General features: G+C 34.4%; 1 protein-coding gene across 1 annotated transcript in view; it reads right to left on the bottom strand.

Annotated features, from left to right (window-relative positions):
• LOC145283638 (zinc transporter ZIP13-like) overlaps positions 1–18,575 on the bottom strand; it is a 215,771-nt gene that overhangs the window by 14,923 nt on the left and 182,273 nt on the right. Inside the window, exons 6-7 of the mRNA XM_080132597.1 lie at positions 16,036–16,149; positions 5,786–5,855 (exon numbers count right to left, since the gene is read on the bottom strand). Coding sequence (XP_079988723.1) covers positions 5,786–5,855; positions 16,036–16,149 — 184 coding nt within the window. The remainder of the gene's footprint in view (positions 1–5,785; positions 5,856–16,035; positions 16,150–18,575) is intronic.

Raw genomic sequence — 18,575 nt, 5'->3', positions numbered from 1 at the left:
ACTTGCAACATATTGTCTTTTTAATGATAATTTTCTGAGACACTTATTGGCATAAAATAAATCAATGGGAATATTAAGACAAAATGCAGAATCAGTGTAATTCTAGATGCTGCAGGAAACAGTGAAGAAATAATGAACAGGGTACATTATGTGATTGGGTTCTATGAAAAAATCTTGACATGATGTGTAGCAAAAGAATGATTTGATTGTTATCTGCTGTATTTTAAAAACATGATTAAGTAGAGCATAAAGAAAGCATAAAAAACCATGATAAATGATAATATATCTATTAAATTACTAGCGAGGGGTACCCGGCGTTGCCCAGGTGTTTGGAGGTGTGTGTGGAAACTCCGGGGGTGGGGTGGAGTTAAAAAAAAGAAGTCAGTATGAGGATCAAACCCAAACTGTTGAGGCAAAGTTGTAAATTAAAGTGTGAAAAAAAAAAAGTGCGACGTTAATGATTGCCCCACTGCGAGATGCTAACGGAAACATGTTTGAATTTATTTAATTACTTGGATTTGGCAGGTGCCCGTTTTAATGAGTTAATGAGGTCAAGTTTGACTGTGGGGATAGTATTTTCCCAAGATGTTATAGGAAAAAGACTAACCCACATTCAGCGAGCGACGAATGTTGAATATTTATCTTCCCGAAATCGAGCAAATTAAATAGACAGGTGAGCTTCGTTGTTAACTCTGAGATATTACGATTTATATATGATATAAAAAGTTTTAAAAAGTTTTGAAGTGACCGACCGCTTCTCTGAAAAAAGCCTTTTGTAGACATACAGAAAAAGCGAACACACATACACACATTTTCGCTTTTATATTTATAGATGATACAAGGCATGTCTTTGTAAAATTAAGTGTGTTTGCAGCTTAAATAAAAGACAATTATTGAGAAAATATATCACTTTAATGTCTGAACTAAATGACCTTATGAATGCGTCCGATTTAAAATTAAAATTAAAAAAAAAAGCAAGTTTCCTTAGCATCTTGTCAAGCTGAAGCCACATTCAATAAAGACTGAAAGTTTTTTTGCTTTCATGATGCCAAAAGTAGGTGCTTGTTGATTGGTCAAAGTGAATAATTTTCCCCAATCAGATGGGACTATTTTAGAATAGAAGGGAGGTAATTCATTAGACAAAGGGGAATAATCTAAGACAATTTAATAGACAAAGGTGAATAATCTATTTAAGACAGTTTTGACTAAAGTAAAAAGATGCAAACTGAAGTGGCACAGGCACATCACACAATCGACAGGGCTTGTCAAGAAAATCCTGCAAAATATGCAATGGAGGGAAGAGAGGCAGAATTTGAACGAGATAGGAGAACAATATCCTGAAATGAACAGGCATAAAGTTAAGTGACATTATAAAATGTATGAGGAGAGAGGAATGGTGAGAATTAGTTTCATGTTTTATGCGATTTTATTCCGGTCAACAGATTAAATGAAGCTGTTTTAAATATTGAGCACCTTTTTGTAAAAACAGTAAAAAAACAAACATTACCAAAATGTATATATATATATATATATATATATATAGAAAATTTATCAGAACTGTTCAATGTAAAAGATTGATAAATGTTAAAATTCAACAACAAAACATATATATACAAGTAAGCACTGTGCCTAAACCTAAACGTAGATTTCGTGAACAATGCTTCTTTCTTAGAACTGCATGTCTGTAGAACTCTCTTCCGTTTGTCTGCTTTCCAGCTGACTATAATTTGGTCGTCTTCAAGTCCAATATAAACAAGTTCTTGATGAACTGTCCTCTGAAGTAATCTAATTTACAAAATTTCCACTACTAATGATTACTACGATATTGTTCCATTGACTACTGTACACACATTAACCCTTATCCTGGAGTGACCTCTGGGCCTTATAAGTGGTGACTTCTTTGGAAAAAAAAAAAAAAAAAAATCAATGGTATTTTAAACTCCAATGACCAAGTGTTTATTCATTTTTTTCTTGATTAAGTAATTCAATGTAACATGACAAATGTTTCGAGCACAAACAGCAACCGGAAATAAACATACAATTATCAGGATGTTTCATTCATGCAGGTCATCAGAAAAACATCAGATCACTTCTGGAGAAAAATCATTATTTAAAACCTGTCGTAGTCTGTGCATTTATTTTAAGCGAGGTTTTAAAAACGACCTGGTTTCCAGTGTTTGTTTGTCTTTTTCATATAAATAAAGTGAAACTGAATCGAATCAAATCAACTCGCTGGCCTTCGTGGCCGGCATGTGTTGAAGGCAATCAGCTTTGATCAATGTGACGAATACCTTTCATATAATTGCTATTCATTTGAGAGCTCCCCTTTTTTGGTGGAGCTTGGTTTCCTCAACACCGTGGAGAAAACAAATAAATGAAACAGTGAGCCAACGTTTATTTCTGCACCTGCATATTCACTTAGAAAGTCAACTTTTTGGTTGCCATCGCTAAATTTGAATGCTTTTCACTTCCTATGGCCGTGTAGCGTAGCAGTAAGACGTCACATTTTCCTTCACTTTTTCACCTTCGCATCACTGCGTCATGAGTTCGAGCCTGCCTGACTACTAACACTTCTTTTTTCTTTTACACCTCCAAACACCCGGGCAACACCGAGTACCCTGGCTAGTCTAATTTATATATATATATAAAGACAAAATGTGTGTGCACATTTTTTGTATGTCCAGCAAAGGTTTTTTTTCGGAGGGGGGGGGGTCTCCTTGAGGTTACTATGTTTTAGAACTTTTTATATACCGTCTAGATCGTAATATCTAGGATTTGCAAATGTACGTTGCATCTAGATCTATTTACATCAACTTTTACAAAATTCTTGCTATTTCAGCTTCTTTTGTGTTCATTTGGCTTTTTCGTATAAAAGCGAAACTAATCTGAAGCGAAAATAACTTTCCCGGCCTTCATGCCAGGAACATCCAGAAGCAATGAGGTTTGATCAATGCAGGGAAAACCCTTATATCAGACAATTGCTATTCAATTGGATACTCCTCTTTTTAGATGGAGCTGCCCCCCCCCCATCTTGGGGAAACAAACAACCAAAGTTGAGGAACGAAAACCAAAAAAACTGCCTCGCAACAAAATTTAATTTTTCATTCACTCTATGGCATGATGTCTGATCTCATTTAATTCACTCACCTGTTAATTGTTTGATTGTTAAATTGAAACGCTTTTCTGTTACTCTGCCATTCTGGCTCAGTGGGTAACTTGTCAGGATTTTTCACACTTTCTTTTCCACCTTTGCCTAAAGGTTCCGGGTTCGATCCTACCTACCATGACTTTTTTTTTACTTTTACCAAATGGGCGATGCCAAGTACCCTCAAGTTATTTTTTTTGTTTTTCTGATTTTTTGAAGAAGTTTAACATCGTTTTTTTTATTTTATAATATTTAAACAGGGTTATTACTTCGCCCATTTTGTTTTGATATACCCCCCCCCCCACACACACACACACCTCCAAACACCCGGGCAATGCCGGGCACTTCCGCTAGTCTAATATATAAAAGGCAAAATGGGTATGCACATTTGTGTATGTCTGCGAAAGCCTTTTTTTTGTGGGGGTTCTTGACAAGGTTACTATTTTGGAGAACTTTCCTTATATTCCCTAGATCATAATACCTCCGATTAGTGAACGGATGTCATCTCTATCTTTTATTTGATCGAGTTTTAAAAAAATCCCTGGTTTCCAGTGTTTGTTTGTCTTTTTCATATAAATAAAGCAAAACTGATCGAAGCAAAGCCATATGCCCAGCCTTCCTGGCCGAGACGTCTTGAAGGCAATTAGCTTTGATCAATGTGGTGGAAACCCTTCATATCAAACAACTGCTATTCATTAAGACACTGCCAAAGCTCCCCCTTTTTGGGGGGAGTTAGTTTTCTCCAACATCATGGGTAAACAAATATGGCAGAACTCCAATCTCTGGTCCCCCCTCGCCAATCTTTCACGAAAAACACCTAGCTGAATCCACTGTGAAAAACTTCCCCCACTCTTTATCTGTGCCTAAATCAAAACATGGATTCCATGAACAAAGCTTCTTTCTTAGAACTGCACGCCTGTGGAACTCTGTTCCGTCTGCCTGCTTCCCACCCGACTACAACTTGGATGTGTTCAAGTCCAACGTTAACAAATTCCTAATGAACCACCCCCTTAAGTAAACACTTTATCAAATCTCCACACTAACGTAATGTACTTGCAATAACCCTTATCCCTGAGTGACTTCCGGGCCTTGATAAGTGGTAATCACTGTGTAAAAAAAAAAAAAAAAGCTGAAAGCTTAACTGGCCTAAAGCCAGTCATTTCGCTATCCACTATGGCGTAATGGTTGACATCACTAAATTTGAACGCTTTACACTTCTGCTTGCATCATCATGTAACGGTAAAATGTCATGTTTTCTTTCACTTTCTTTTCCGCCTTTGCGTCGCAAGTTTGGATACATTTTTTTTTGTTTACACCTACAAACACCCTCGCTAGTGATATGCAAATTATAGTCATAAGTAGTTTTGTTTTTATGATAAAATCTATTTATAATTTTATGATTTATTTTTTATTCTATTCATTTTTTAAAATTCTTATTCACCTCCCAATCAAAGCACATTGCCATTTGGATACAAGAGGCTACTATTTGAGACCATGTTTACAGGGGCACTATGTAGGGGGTCAGGCAAGAAGATGTCTGTCCACATTACATTTAAATTTCTGGATGTCATTACAGTCAGGAAAGTAGGAAACAGAGAGGAAATTCTAAAGTCTATTGGTTTGTGGAAAGAAATTGTTTAAGTAGAAGACGTTAGAGCATCCCTTAAAAAAACAAAAAAAAAATTGAATATTTCAATTTATTGAATTAAACCAAAAATTAAAATTGCATAGTTAATAAATTGAATGGATGCATCCGGCCTTAAAACAATTTTTTCTACTGGTGGATCACCACTTATCAAAGCCAAAAGCCACTTAAGGACAAGTGTTAAACAAGATAAAATCTTGTCAATGGAGAGATGAAAAACCTATGAAAAGATTGGAAAATATTGATGAGATGAACAAAGTTTGTATTATACAATTCATAACACAAATCTATTGATATTGAATTTGCAGGTGACCCTGTTATAATCTGTAGAGAATTAGTCTCATGGTTACGTGTTCTGCAGACCTTGCAAAGAAAGTCTGTTTACGACTGACACTAGACACATGGAGGAAGAAAGGAAATTTTTTTAATTCACAGGCTAGATATGAGCATCTAGTGAGCTGGATCTAGCACATCTGATGACCCTTTATAAACGACATACATGATTTTTAATTTGCCATTTTTACTGTATACTAGCATTTCAGCCTGCCGTTGCCCGATTGTTTGGAGGTGTATGTTGAGCAAAAAAAAAAAAAAAAAAAAAAAAAAAAGCGGTCAATTTTTTAAAACTTTGACCCCTATTATGACCCCTTAACATTTATTGTTTGGGGCTCAAATCAAGTTATTAAGTTAGATCCATGCCCAAAGAACCTATATCTAAAATTTCAAGTGTCTAGATCCAAAATTGGCGGAGGAGTTTGGTAAAGTTCTCAAAGGTCAAATCGTTGAACTTTGACCCCTTAACAGCCAAATTTCTGGCCGAAAATGGACTTTTCTTTATGTATTAGATAGTGAATTTTTGGATCCTTGATTGTTTTTAATTTTTGTTTATGATCAGCAAATAAGTTTTTTCATGTATTTATTAACAGGATTTAATCCAAGCTTGTTTTTTTTTACAAAAAGAATATAGTAAATGATGAAAAGGACATGGTGCTTACCTGCCTCTTCAGCAGATTCGGCCATTAGTGCTGTGACTGCACCAAGTAATCCACCAGTTGCAGTGAGAAGCTGGAAAAAAAAAAATTAAATAGCAGAAAGAAAGTTTAAGCATTTCTTTAATTATGAAGGGAAGACCTATCTTTTTATTATCTCCATGATAATATCAAAAGAAGAAAAAAGTCAGCTGACTAGTTTTATCCTCCCTGTATCTAAGGATATTTTAAAGGATGAAAAAAAAGGAACTGCGTATATGTTATGGTATATATATATATATATATATATATATATATATATATATATATATATATAAAATGAGGGATGCATCTTACAGACTAATCATGTCTAAACCTACTTGTGCATGTCAGGTTTTAAAAAACCCAACATGTGCAATGAATATTGACAAATTTTCCATCCCAAGTCATGCTCACTCTTAATATTATTTAAAGATCTTGGAGACTATCTATGTTCATTTTAAACGACTCTCCTTTTCTAAATACACAGAGTGTCAGTTAGGTTTAGATATAATTAGTCTCTTACATACATCCCCCAGATACCATAATGCTATTTTTATTTTAAATATGCATCATTCTTAATGAATCTTGCTTTCCTGCCTGCTGTAAAACTGCTTCTGTAGTACCAGTTTTTAAGAATTCTGGCGAAAGAACTCACCCACTAAATTATCGCCCCCATTAGCCTCCCCCACTTTTCGCCAAAATATTTGAGACAATAATTAACCAAGCTCTAGTACATCACCTTACAGATGCTAAACTTCTGACTGACCAACAACATGGATTTAGACAAGCCTGTTCAACAGCAGACATCCTAACTATAATCTCAGAACATATATACCAATCACTGGACAAAGCGGCGGAGGGTAGAGCGGTAGCTCTAGATATATCTAAGGCTTTTGACAGGGTATGGCATGAAAGTCTTCTCAGGAAAATCAGATCATATGGTATCACTGGAAGAATACATGACATAATTAAATCCTTCTTAGATAAGAGAAAAATCCAGGTTGTCCTTGATGGTCGTATATCTAAACAATATGATATAAATGCGGGAGTACCTCAGGGGTCTATCCTGGGACCTCTGTTATTCCTAATATTCATAAATTACCTCCCTGACAAAATTGCCTGTGAGATGGGTATGTATGCTGATGATACCACACTCTATAACAGGCACGACAGGAAAACAAATGAACACATATCTAAAGAAATGGCAGAAGCACTAGAGGATGACCTTCAATCTGTAGTGGAATGGAGACATAAATGGATGGTCACATTCAATGCTGCTAAGACAAAACTCGTTTCCTTCAATAATTACAAGAAACCTTCTCTACCACCAATAGCAATGGCCAATGGCTCTTTATCTGAGAGTACATCCTTTAAACTCCTCGGCTTAATGCTCTCAGGAAACATGAGTTGGAACAATTACATCGAGAGTATCACCAAGACTGCTGCGAAGAAGGTAGTCTCTCTCTACCATGCTAGAAAGATACTAACGCCTGAAAGTATACCTCTATAAGGCCACCATTCGCCCATGTATGGAGTATTGTTGTCATATTTGGGCTGGTGCGTCTACCACTATTCTCTCGCTCCTAGACAAGGTTCAAAAGAGTCACCAATCTGATAGGTCCTGAACTGTCATCTAAACTTCAGCTCCTGTCCCATCGACGAAATGTTGCATCCCTCTGCCTTTTCTACAAGTACTTTAACGGTGAATGCTCTGACGAACTGCAAGCACTTGTGCCTCCTCGACGTAAATGCCCCCGATAACCCGACAAGCAGCTAAATCCCACCCCTTCACAGTAGAGATCCCTAGATGTAAGAGAGCCTTCTACTCCAGTAGTTTCTTCCCCAAGACAGCTAAACTTTGGAATTCCCTGCCGAGTCCCTGCTTCCCCAACTGTACTGACATGCAGAAGTTCAAGTGAACCGACATCTTGCTGCCCAACTCCCTACACAGTACCCCTGATGCCCATGTCCCTGATAATAGCCCCCTACAACAAAGTGGCAATATGCCTTGTTTGGGGTGAAAATGCAAAAAAAAAACCCCAAAAATCTCTTGATAAAGCTCTTAGTGAGAGTGAAACTGGTTGGCTGACTTTTTTTTTAATCATGAATAATAAAATAAATAAATCTTCCTTTTATAATTGTGACAATTAAATTTTCTATTTAAAAAAAATCAGGAAAAGAAAGTATTTCCCAGTAAAAAAGAAAAAAAGTTAACAGACTAGAGTTATAACTATGTTGCAGGACATGATGTCATTGGAGGAAATATTGTAACGAAGCCATAGGCACATAAGTAGCAACAGCGCTATCTCACATATGCAAATGACCAAGACGTGGCATGAGGTGACGTTACAGTGGAGGAATAGAAAGAAAAAACAAAAAAAGAAAAAAGCATGTGTTGATGATCAAACTACCGTTAATAAATGCACTTTCTTTCAATGGAAAAAAATTACTTGTGTCAAATTTCTTTCTTTTGTTCCTTTGTGAGACTTTCATACACAACGTCCGTGTTAAAATTTAACATACAATATTACAAAGTTACAGTATGTGACAGAGAAAGGAGATCGTTTCTGCCTTGTTGAATGTACAATATCAAAGTGACCGAACATTTTTTTTTTCCAAGGCTCAGCACCTTTATGGAGGTGGATTGAAAACTTGCAGCTTATCTTGCTGTAAATTGTTGAAAGAAGTAAGTAAGCTAAACCACAGAAGCAAATAAGAACATTTGCTGTTGTCTTTTTTTTACCCCACTTCCCACTCATTAACTGTAATAGGTATCAGAAAGAAAGAAAAAGAAACTCAAAGACATAAATATGAGAGGCATCCCAAAAGTAATGCCTCCTATTTTTTGTTCTGCCTGAATGAATCAGAGGGTACTGCAAATTGCATTATTATGATGATCGAACTTATACATTCATGACCTGTTGCAGATATTGACGGTATGAGACTCTAAGAAAATAACCCTTGTCATGGATATGTGTCAGAGCAGAGATTTGTCATTGAATTCTTGGCAAAGGTGCATCAATGTAGAAAAATAAATACTGGAGCACAAACGGTCACTCGTTTTAATGATAACTCTTCCATCTTCAAAGCTTTTCAACTTTTTGAGTTAAAAAAAAATAGGAGGCTTTACTTTTGGAATGACCCTTGTATTTACAAAATAATTTGTAATGTGATGACAGAAGACAACTTCAGATAAGAGTGAGAGACTTTTCTTTTTCTTTTTCTTTTGGAGTCTGGGATGGAAGAACATCTAATCTATGTTACAATTTTATAAAATAGGAAAATAGAAAAACAAGGTCATTTTATTTATTATGAATATATGATTAGGTACAAAGCCATGAACCTGAGAAACTGGAGTGTGTTGATCTTTCATTATCTTATTCTTAACCAGACACATAAATTAACCTATTTAATATTATATTAGATCAGAACCTATCCTTTTCAGCATCACACTCAGTGTTTTTTTTTTTTTTTACCTGGTTGTAAGAGAGAAATCAAGCAGATTTTTTTTTGCAATGTCTAATTCTAATCTTTTTCTCAATAATGAGAACTCTTCAGCTGGACTAAAAGAATATGCATATAATTGGACAGGTGTATATTATCCATCCAAGAAGGCCATGACACTAATATAATTGGAATATTTTCCAAGTTACTGTAAAACAAACAAACAAAACAGAATGCAAACAGTTGATGCATGTATGTTGATCTCATTGAAATAGCCAATTAAATTTCAAGGCCAAATTAAATTAGGACTAATCCATCAACCAACAGATATAACCAATTTTATAGATGTGCTACTACTCCTAAAAGATTCTTTGCTTAAAGTTGGTTAAATCAATAGTAACAGGTACGACTTTTAAAAAGAGATAATAAAAGCAGGTTTATGTTCGTAAAGTAAGTTAAAACTTAGGCAATTGATATTATTGTAATTATCATAATATATATCAAAATTATATATGACTAACATAGACTTTCTATATTAATCTATATGATTCACTTTTTAGGATAATAAAAATATTCGTTCTGAAATAAAATCCAAACTATTAAGTAAAAATTACTTTTTATTCTTCCATAAAATAATTATACTCAACTAAATACTTTTTAATTAAATAAAATGAAAAAATTTTCTTGTTTATTTAGTTATTAAAAAATAATCTCTTTCATAATGTTTAATTTTAATACTTTTCTCAATGTCCCATTTTAATCCTTTTTTCAATGTCCCATATTAATCCTTTTCTCAATGTCCCATTTTAATACTTTTCTCAATGTCCTATATTAATACTTTTCTCAATGTCCCATTTTAATACTTTTCTCAACGTGCCATATTAATCCTTTTCTCAGTGTCCCATTTTAATACTTTTCTCAATGTCCCATATTAATTCTTTTCTCAATGTCCCATTTTAATACTTTTCTCAATGTCCCATATTAATCCTTTTCTCAATGTCCCATACTAATCCTTTTTTTAATGTCCCATATTAATCTTTTTTTCAATGTCCCAAGATAATCTTTTTCTCAATGTCCCATATTAATCCTTTTTTCAATGTTCCATATTAATCCTTTTCTCAGTGTCCTATCTTAACTCTTTTCTCAATGTCCCATTTTAGTCCTTTTCTCAATGTCTCATATTTAATCTTTTTCTCAATGTTCCATATTTAATCCTTTTTTAATGTCCCATATTTAATACTTTTTCAATGTCCCGTATTTAATATGTTTTTGTAAGTCCTATATCCAATCTTTTTCTGAATGTCCCATTTTTTAATCTTTTTCTGAATGTCCCATTTTTTAATCTTTTTCTCAATGTCTCATTTTTTAATCTTTTTTTCTAATGCTCCATTCTAACCCTTTCACACCATTTTTATCTTTGTTTCCTTCGGCTTATTTTCAACACTGTTTTTCCATTTTGCTTCTTTTTTTTATTCATTTATGGACACTCATCTTAGTGACACTTATTCAAATCTATATTTCATGCCAATATTCTTATTGTTACTGTTGGTTTAGCATCTCAGAAAATATAAGTCATTTGGACCATTTGTAATGCATATGCACTTAGTGCAAATGATTACAAATAACGTTGAAGAGTTATATATTTTGATTCTAGCTAATCACACTCAAGTCATATTTTTTAACATCACTACTATATATTGGGTACAATATAATAATCAATAGATAATTGGCTCTATAATAATAAATATGAAATCTGCACACATTAAAATATCATATTTTAGTGTATTTTACGACCAGGCAATGCTGTGCGACATGCTAGTATTTACTAAAATTGAATGCTTGTATTTCTTTTGTACTTCAAACATTGATGAAAATGCAAAAGATGTAATCTCTTACCACAAGAGGATTTGGTTTTAATTTCACTATTTAAGCGACATTTATATCTAGAAATGTTCATTTTAGATAATTTCATACGTCTGCCTGTTTTTCTCAAGTCATACAGTGTTTCTGTGATCACGAATTATTTAAATGTTATTGATTTAAACTAAAGAAGGCACTTCCAAGATGTCTGCAATATTTTAACAATTAAAAAACAATTAGAATTTAGTTTCAATTATTTCAAGAGTAGAGATCAGAAATGAGTATTAGCACAAACATGCCTGGTATGTACTCTTTTATGACTGCAAGATAAACTACGAAATGTCAAAATAGCATGATCTTGACTGCAGCACATCAGATTCCAGAACTGCCAGCCTTGCTATAAGAGCTTCCATAAGAAATTACATTACACAACATTGTCTTAACTGGTATGGCCACGTCACCTGCTGTCAGTCATCGGTAATGCTCAAAACTGTGTCCCACATAGATATTGATGGCCAAAGCCCATGTAGTAGCTGTTTAAGACAAGTGAAATTGAAACAGGCAATAAAAGTTAGAAGTCATTCATGACACTTTTAACCGCAGCAGTAAATATAAAGGCAAAAAAAAAAAAATAATAATAATAATAATAATAATAATAATAATAATAATAATAATAATAATAATAATTTCCTCTCATATTATTTGCATTCTTCAGACTACTGTTCTCATGTCTTGAGTTTTATTTTCACAATGTTTCAGTCAATGCAACCTCAAACCTTCTTCAGATGTATTTTGTTGAACTCTGGAATCTTTCTTTTAAACTCAGGAATCTGTATGGAATTTTGAACTTAACACTTTATTTAATTTGTAGAGATAGCATGCTCTCGTTCTATCAGCTATGACCAGGTAGAAGTCCTAAGCAATTTGCAATTGTATTTTTGAGTGCTGCCCACACTGAGGATTGAACCTCCAACCTCCAGAAGGGTAACTTTTACAATTGAATTTTAACAAGTACTCTATCCATTATGCCACGGGTCCTTGTGAGTTTGGCAGAAAGATTCCAACAGAAAGATTTAGAAGATTGACAAGATACACCTGAAGGAGGCCAGAGGTTACATTGTCTGAGATGCTGTGAAAATAACATTCAAAAGGAGACAGTAGTCTAAAAAATCCAAATTATATGCATAATCAATTCTTATCTAAAAAGAAATTCAGAAATGTAATTCCCTTGCATAGTCATAAAATTTGGTAATTGTATAAATGATTGCAAATTTCTGACCGGAAATTTATGAACTAGTACATAGATACTAAATTGCATTGTGGGAACAATTTATTTTTTACTATTATTTTTTCTTTTACAAAGAAATCACCACTTATCAAGGCCCAGAGGCCACTTGAAGATAAGGGTTACAGAGTGTACAGTGGTCAAAAGGACAATATCATAATAATCGTTAGAAGTGTAAATTTGGTAAATTGGATTACTTAAGGGGAACAGCTCATCAAGAACTTGTTTACATTGGACTTGAGGACAACCATATAGTAGTCAGCTGGAAAGCAGGTAAACAGAAGAGAGTTCCACAAGTGTACAGTTCTTAGAAAGAAACTTTGTTCCACAAGTGTACAGTTCTTAGAAAGAAACTTTGTTCATGGAATCTACATTTAGATTTAGGCACAGATAAAGAGTGGGGGAAATTATTGATAGGGTTTACAGCCAGACAAGTGTTTCTCGTGAATGTTTGGCAAGGGGGGGGGCATAGATTGGAGCTCAGACGAGCACTTGCCATGAAAATAACAATAAAGCAGAGACAGGCTCGCAACATCTCTTCTGTGAGAAAAAGGTTTTAGGGAAGAGAAAAGGCATCCCCCACTAGGCTACAAAGTTTATTCTGAACTCTGTCAAGGCAGGATAAGGTCTTCCTAGCGGCTCCTGCCCAGATGTGACAGCAATACTCCATCCTTGGATGTACCTGGCTCTTATATAGGTAGAGAATTGCATCAGCAGGTAGATATCTATTGGATTGATAGAAGGATCCCATCATTTTTCCAGCGACTTTGGCAACGGATTTGATGTATGTATTCCATTTTAAATCAGGAGTAAAAGTCAAGCCCAGAAGCTTGTCAAAACATGGAGCCTCCCCAAGACTAGAGCCATTCATTTCAATTGTTGCCAGATGAGGATCAGAACGTTGATGATGCAAAGATAGAAGCTTGGTTTTAAATGCATTAAAAGTAACCAACAATTTTTTTCCCCATTGTATCACATGCTGAAGATCAGAAAAGAGAGAATCAGAGAGAACTTGGTCATTTACGACTTTTGATGTGCTACCATAGATGGTAGTGTCGTCTGCAAAAATGTCTATGAATAATCTAAGGATATGATTTGGAAGATCATTAATATAGATCAGGAAGAGAGTTGGTCTCAGGATGGACCCCTAAGGGACTCCAGCATTAATACTATGAGCTTCTGATTTCTGCCCATCTAATGGGGCGATAATTTGATGGGTCAGTTCTTTTGCCAGAATTCTTGAATACTGGTACCACAGAAGCAGTTTTCCAACAGCCTGGAAAGCAAGATTCATTAAGGCATTTGTTGTAGAGTTTGGAGAGAACTGGAGCTACTTCGGCTGAGCACTTTTTTAATAGCACAGCTGGGATGAAATCGGGTCCACATGCTTTTGAAGTGTCAAGGTTTTTATGATAGCATGCACCTGAGCAGGAGTGATTTTCAGATCGTCTAGCATGGCGTCTGTCTGCAAAGGAAAGTCAGGTAGGGGGTGGTTAGAAGGGTCCAGTGTGGAGTTTGAGGCAAACCGACTGGCAAGCATGTTAGCCTTGTCGGTTGCTGAGCAAACAACCTCATGATTGTTGGTTAGTGGGGGAATTGTTGATTGCCCATTATTTACTACACTGTTGTAGATTTTCTAGAAGTCTCGAGTTCCTAATTTTTGTGCTTCGATGCATTTTTTAATAGTTTCAGTAAATTCTCTTTTAACTGTCGCTATTTCTTTCTTAACGTTACTTCTAACTTCTATATACTTCTGTCTGTTTGAACTGGACTTATGTCGGTTAAATTTGCGGTATGCATGCTGCCTTTGAGCAATGGCAGTTGCGCAAGTAGAAGTAAACCATTGGGGAGAGTGGGGCTTTCTATAAAATTTCCACATGGGAACATATGCTTCAATTGCCATTTTGAACCATTTGCTCACTGTTCAGCAGGAAGAGAAAAAATATTTCCCCATTGGGCATCTCTGATAAGATCTCTGATGGCTTGCCAGTCAGCCTTTTTATACTATCTCGTTGTTTTGAGCTCTGGCTCTTCAGTTTTGGGTCTAGAGTTTAGGGCGATTCCGACCATTATCACTGCATGATCAGCATTCCCGAGTGGGCTGTCAGCATTTGTTATACAATCATTGGGAACTGTGGTCAAAAACAGATCTAGAAGTGATGCGTGTTATTCTTGCTGATCAGGGAAACGGGTTGGAAACGTAACCATTTGTGATAGGGAGTGAGAATCCAATATTTTTCAAATTAATAAAATGAATGCCACTTTATTTTACTGTTTTAGTTGAGAAGACAACAATTTGACTTTGGAACAATTCATTTTAAAATGAGTAAAAATGGAATATTTTTTACCATAGCAACATCAGATAGATCAGCAATCACCATATTTGCTAATAGAAAAATGTAATTTTTTTAAATGTGTGTAAAAGGTGATAATGTATGTATGAACATGAAGTGCTTTAACGTATTATAATATAGATTGTAACTAAGTTCTATTCTTCAACTTTAACAAAAGTAATCAATATTTTTATTAGTGATTACTTGAGTTTTTGAATGTTTACTTTATAGGAGGCATAAATGGATTCAAACTGCTTCCTCTATTGTTCGCCGATATAGATTAATGAGAGTATATATACCATCTACACCAGATTATTCAAATGGTCAGCATGGTGTGTCATAGCTCATAGTAGTACATGCAGCCATGCTAAATTTGAAGCAAAAGAGGTAAGCACATGGAAACTCTCCTCAATTGAATTACATTCAAATTATCTTTAGCAATTCTTATAGAAATTCATCTGTGTTAATTTTAGTTTTCATGTTAAAAAAATTATTGGATTAAAACTTTCAACAGATATATCTGCATGCATAAATATATTTTCACAACGTTTCAGCCAATGTAACCTCCAATCTTTTTCAGGTGTGTCTTGCCAAACTCTGGAATATATATGGAATTTTGAACTTAACTGTTTATTTAATTTGCAGAGAGTAGATTGTTCTTGTTTCGTGGAGACGGAAGTCTTAAGTAATTCTTATTTTATTCTTAGTATTTAAATGCAGTGAGGATTGAACCTTCAACCTTGACAAGACTATCATATAGAATTGGCACACAGTATAAGGCATTGTTTTAAGTGACAATAAAGGTTCACTCCTCTCTACAAGCAATATTAACTAAAAAAAAAAAAACAAGAAAACAAAAAAAAACTTCTATTTGGACAATCTATGCCTGTGAATTAAAAATTCTGTATAGATTCCTGAATTCAACAAGACACATCTGAAGAAGATTGGAGGATTACATCAACTAATATATGTTAAGAGAATAACATCCAAGATGTGAATAGTAGTCCGATTTTTGATAATCTGATTTTGTCAATCCTCATCTCAAACATTCCAAAACGTCATACTCTTACTCCTCATTGTTACTCTTTGTGCTACCGCTATAGAAGCTAAAACAATCCAAGTTTAACAAAAGTTTGTGCTACCGCTATAGAAGCTAAAACAATCCAAGTTTAACAAAAGTAGCATAGAAAGATAAACTCAAGAGTTTATGGACCATAAAATTTGATAAAATGCAAGAATAAAAAAAAAGATGTACGTGTGCTAGAAAAGTAAAAAATGAGGAAACATATCAGAGAAAGTATTGTGTCTTTTACCTGAGCTTTCGCAGCTTTCCATCGATCAAAACCGGCTCGAAGCAAAATTGCAAAATCTCCAACTTCATGTGGAATTTCATGCAGCAAAATTGCTATCGTTGTTATAATTCCAACCTTTAAAAAAAAAAAAATTATTATTCAATTAAAATTTACAAAATATATTAAGATTGTTCAGAAATACTGGCTGATGCTTTGACTCACTTTTAAAATGTCGATTTAGGTTAATATTTTTACATTGTTTTATACAAAATGTGACATGCTTAAAAATTGATGTCCACTCTTTAATCAATTTTAAATAATTTCTTTCGGAATAAAATTCTGAAGTTTTGTTTTAAAGTTTTTGAGGAGAGGATTAATAAGCTGTATTGTTTATAGTTAAGATTGTCTGCTCTTTGTGACTTTCGGTTTCTGTTGTCCATTTGGCTGGATAATTAGACATGTTTAAGCAGATAAGAAAGTCATTCTTAACATGGAGAAAGGGGTACCTTTACGTTATCTGAAAGGATTAGTCATAAGGGATCATTCGCTGTCATCCTGTCTGTGGAGCAGAAACCAGAAGTAAACAAGAGCAAATAATCTTGACTATAACTGTTGTATTATATGGATTTTTTGTACTACAGTTCTAATCTTGGATGTTATTCTTACGTTTTTTCCAATATAAATTCTGATCTTCCTCAAAATTGTACATGCTTAATAATTAGATTACTTAATTATAATTAATAATTACTCTTTAATTTCCAATAATTTCTGTTGGAATACAATTTTGAAATTGAATTGAATTAGATGAAAAAAAAATGTATTTCTTGCAAGAGTTCAAACTCTGTCATAATGCTTCCTGAACAGTCACAAATATCAACAGAGCATGGAAAGAAAGATCCACAAGTAATTAGATATATTAAAGAGGTTTCAGAAATTATATAATGGTAATAGAAGACTGGAAGATAAAGATGTGGATGGTCATACATTATTGACAATAAACATTTGAAAGCAGTGGCTGAACAAACCAACATGAAAGTGTCAGATAAATGTCTAAGACACTTGATGTCAGTATTTCAATAATCTTCATCCTTCCCCATGTTAAGATTTTTTTTCTAAATAATAACATTATTTAGAAAAGCCATTCTTAACACAAGGAGAGGTGCCTGGAAGTAAAGTGCCAATTGAATCATAACGACAGACGTCGCTCTCGTAAGTACCCAACGTCTTTCTAGAAAGAATTCTAACTAGAAAGATACCAGGGAAACAAATGCCAACAATAATCATCTAATCCATTCAAAATCAATGAAGGAGGCTTATAACATAACAGCGACAACCAAAAAATTAGCAAAATCCTCACAAAAATGTCTTCATTCAGCAATACAGATATTTCTCAATCGAGTACCATCAGCAGCAGAGACTAACAAACAGTATTCATTTATTCAAGTAGTGCCCTGCCTGGTACGACTATGACTTCATCTATCTCTCTCCCTCAAAGCATTCATGGATTCATTGTTGCTCATCATTCACAACCTCATTCATGCTATTTATCTAAAGTGTTTGATGTATTGCTATAGCTTTCTTTGCAGTTATATAAACCGGAGGCTGCAGTTTCTTTCTGTTCAAGAATTACCCACACTGGATGATTGTTCTGACTATTGTACCTAAAGGAATCTTCTGCCCAGTACAACAAGATATAAAACCATGAACAAAATTATTCTTGATTGCTTCCATATGATGTCAGTCATCTGCTTTCCATGACCAGGGGCTGAAGTGGATTTTTGACCTTGCTCAAGGTCCTCCCACAGACAAGCGGTTGGAAGGAGGTGCCTTACTTTTCCTTTGACAGTAATGCTGTCCCACTGCTCTATATAGTGCCTAGTACTCCCAACTGGTCGCCTATCTGATACTGGCTAGGCTCATCATTGCTTTACTTTGGTAATGCAAGGAGAACCGGTGTATCAATGTGATTATGCCGTATATAACATACTACATCAAAATACTTAATGACAAGTTCTTCTCAATAATGTTTTTACAAACTATTAAATGTAAATTTCACTCCATAGTTACTACAACTCTACATGATACAAACCGTGTATGAATTTTTTTGTATCTAAATGAAATTGGCAATTCAACATTTTCCAAATATTTGTTTTGCTGGTGTGTATTTTCCTCTAATTCTTTCTGTTAGTAGACCATTCCACTACAGACATAAACATAATCTTTTATCACAAATTATATCAGCAATGTAAAATAAGGTTTGTTAATTCTGACTGATATGTTTTGTCTTAGTTACAGGTAAAGTGCTGATCAGTGATAACATTTTTAGTACAAGCAGACTTCTGTACATATCATGGGGTGAAAGTTTGGCAGAAAATTTTATGCATAAACGAGCAAGTGTAGAGTTTGTGTATACTCAAATCTTTTAGAATACGATGCACTGAATCAAACATCTCTTATAACACTTTGGGGTTCATACCAAAAATCAGACCAGTGGAGGCAAGGCCATTTGTCAGCCATTTGCAATAGTTATCGAAATAGGTAGAAAGTACTGGGAATCTAGA

The sequence above is a fragment of the Euprymna scolopes genome, chromosome 8, assembly GCF_053919585.1.
Source record: "Euprymna scolopes isolate OS-2025 chromosome 8, ASM5391958v1, whole genome shotgun sequence".
In the NCBI taxonomy this organism is placed as follows: domain Eukaryota; kingdom Metazoa; phylum Mollusca; class Cephalopoda; order Sepiida; family Sepiolidae; genus Euprymna; species Euprymna scolopes.
Note: the sequence above shows the minus strand (reverse complement) of the source record. Positions and strands in the feature narration are given on the sequence as shown.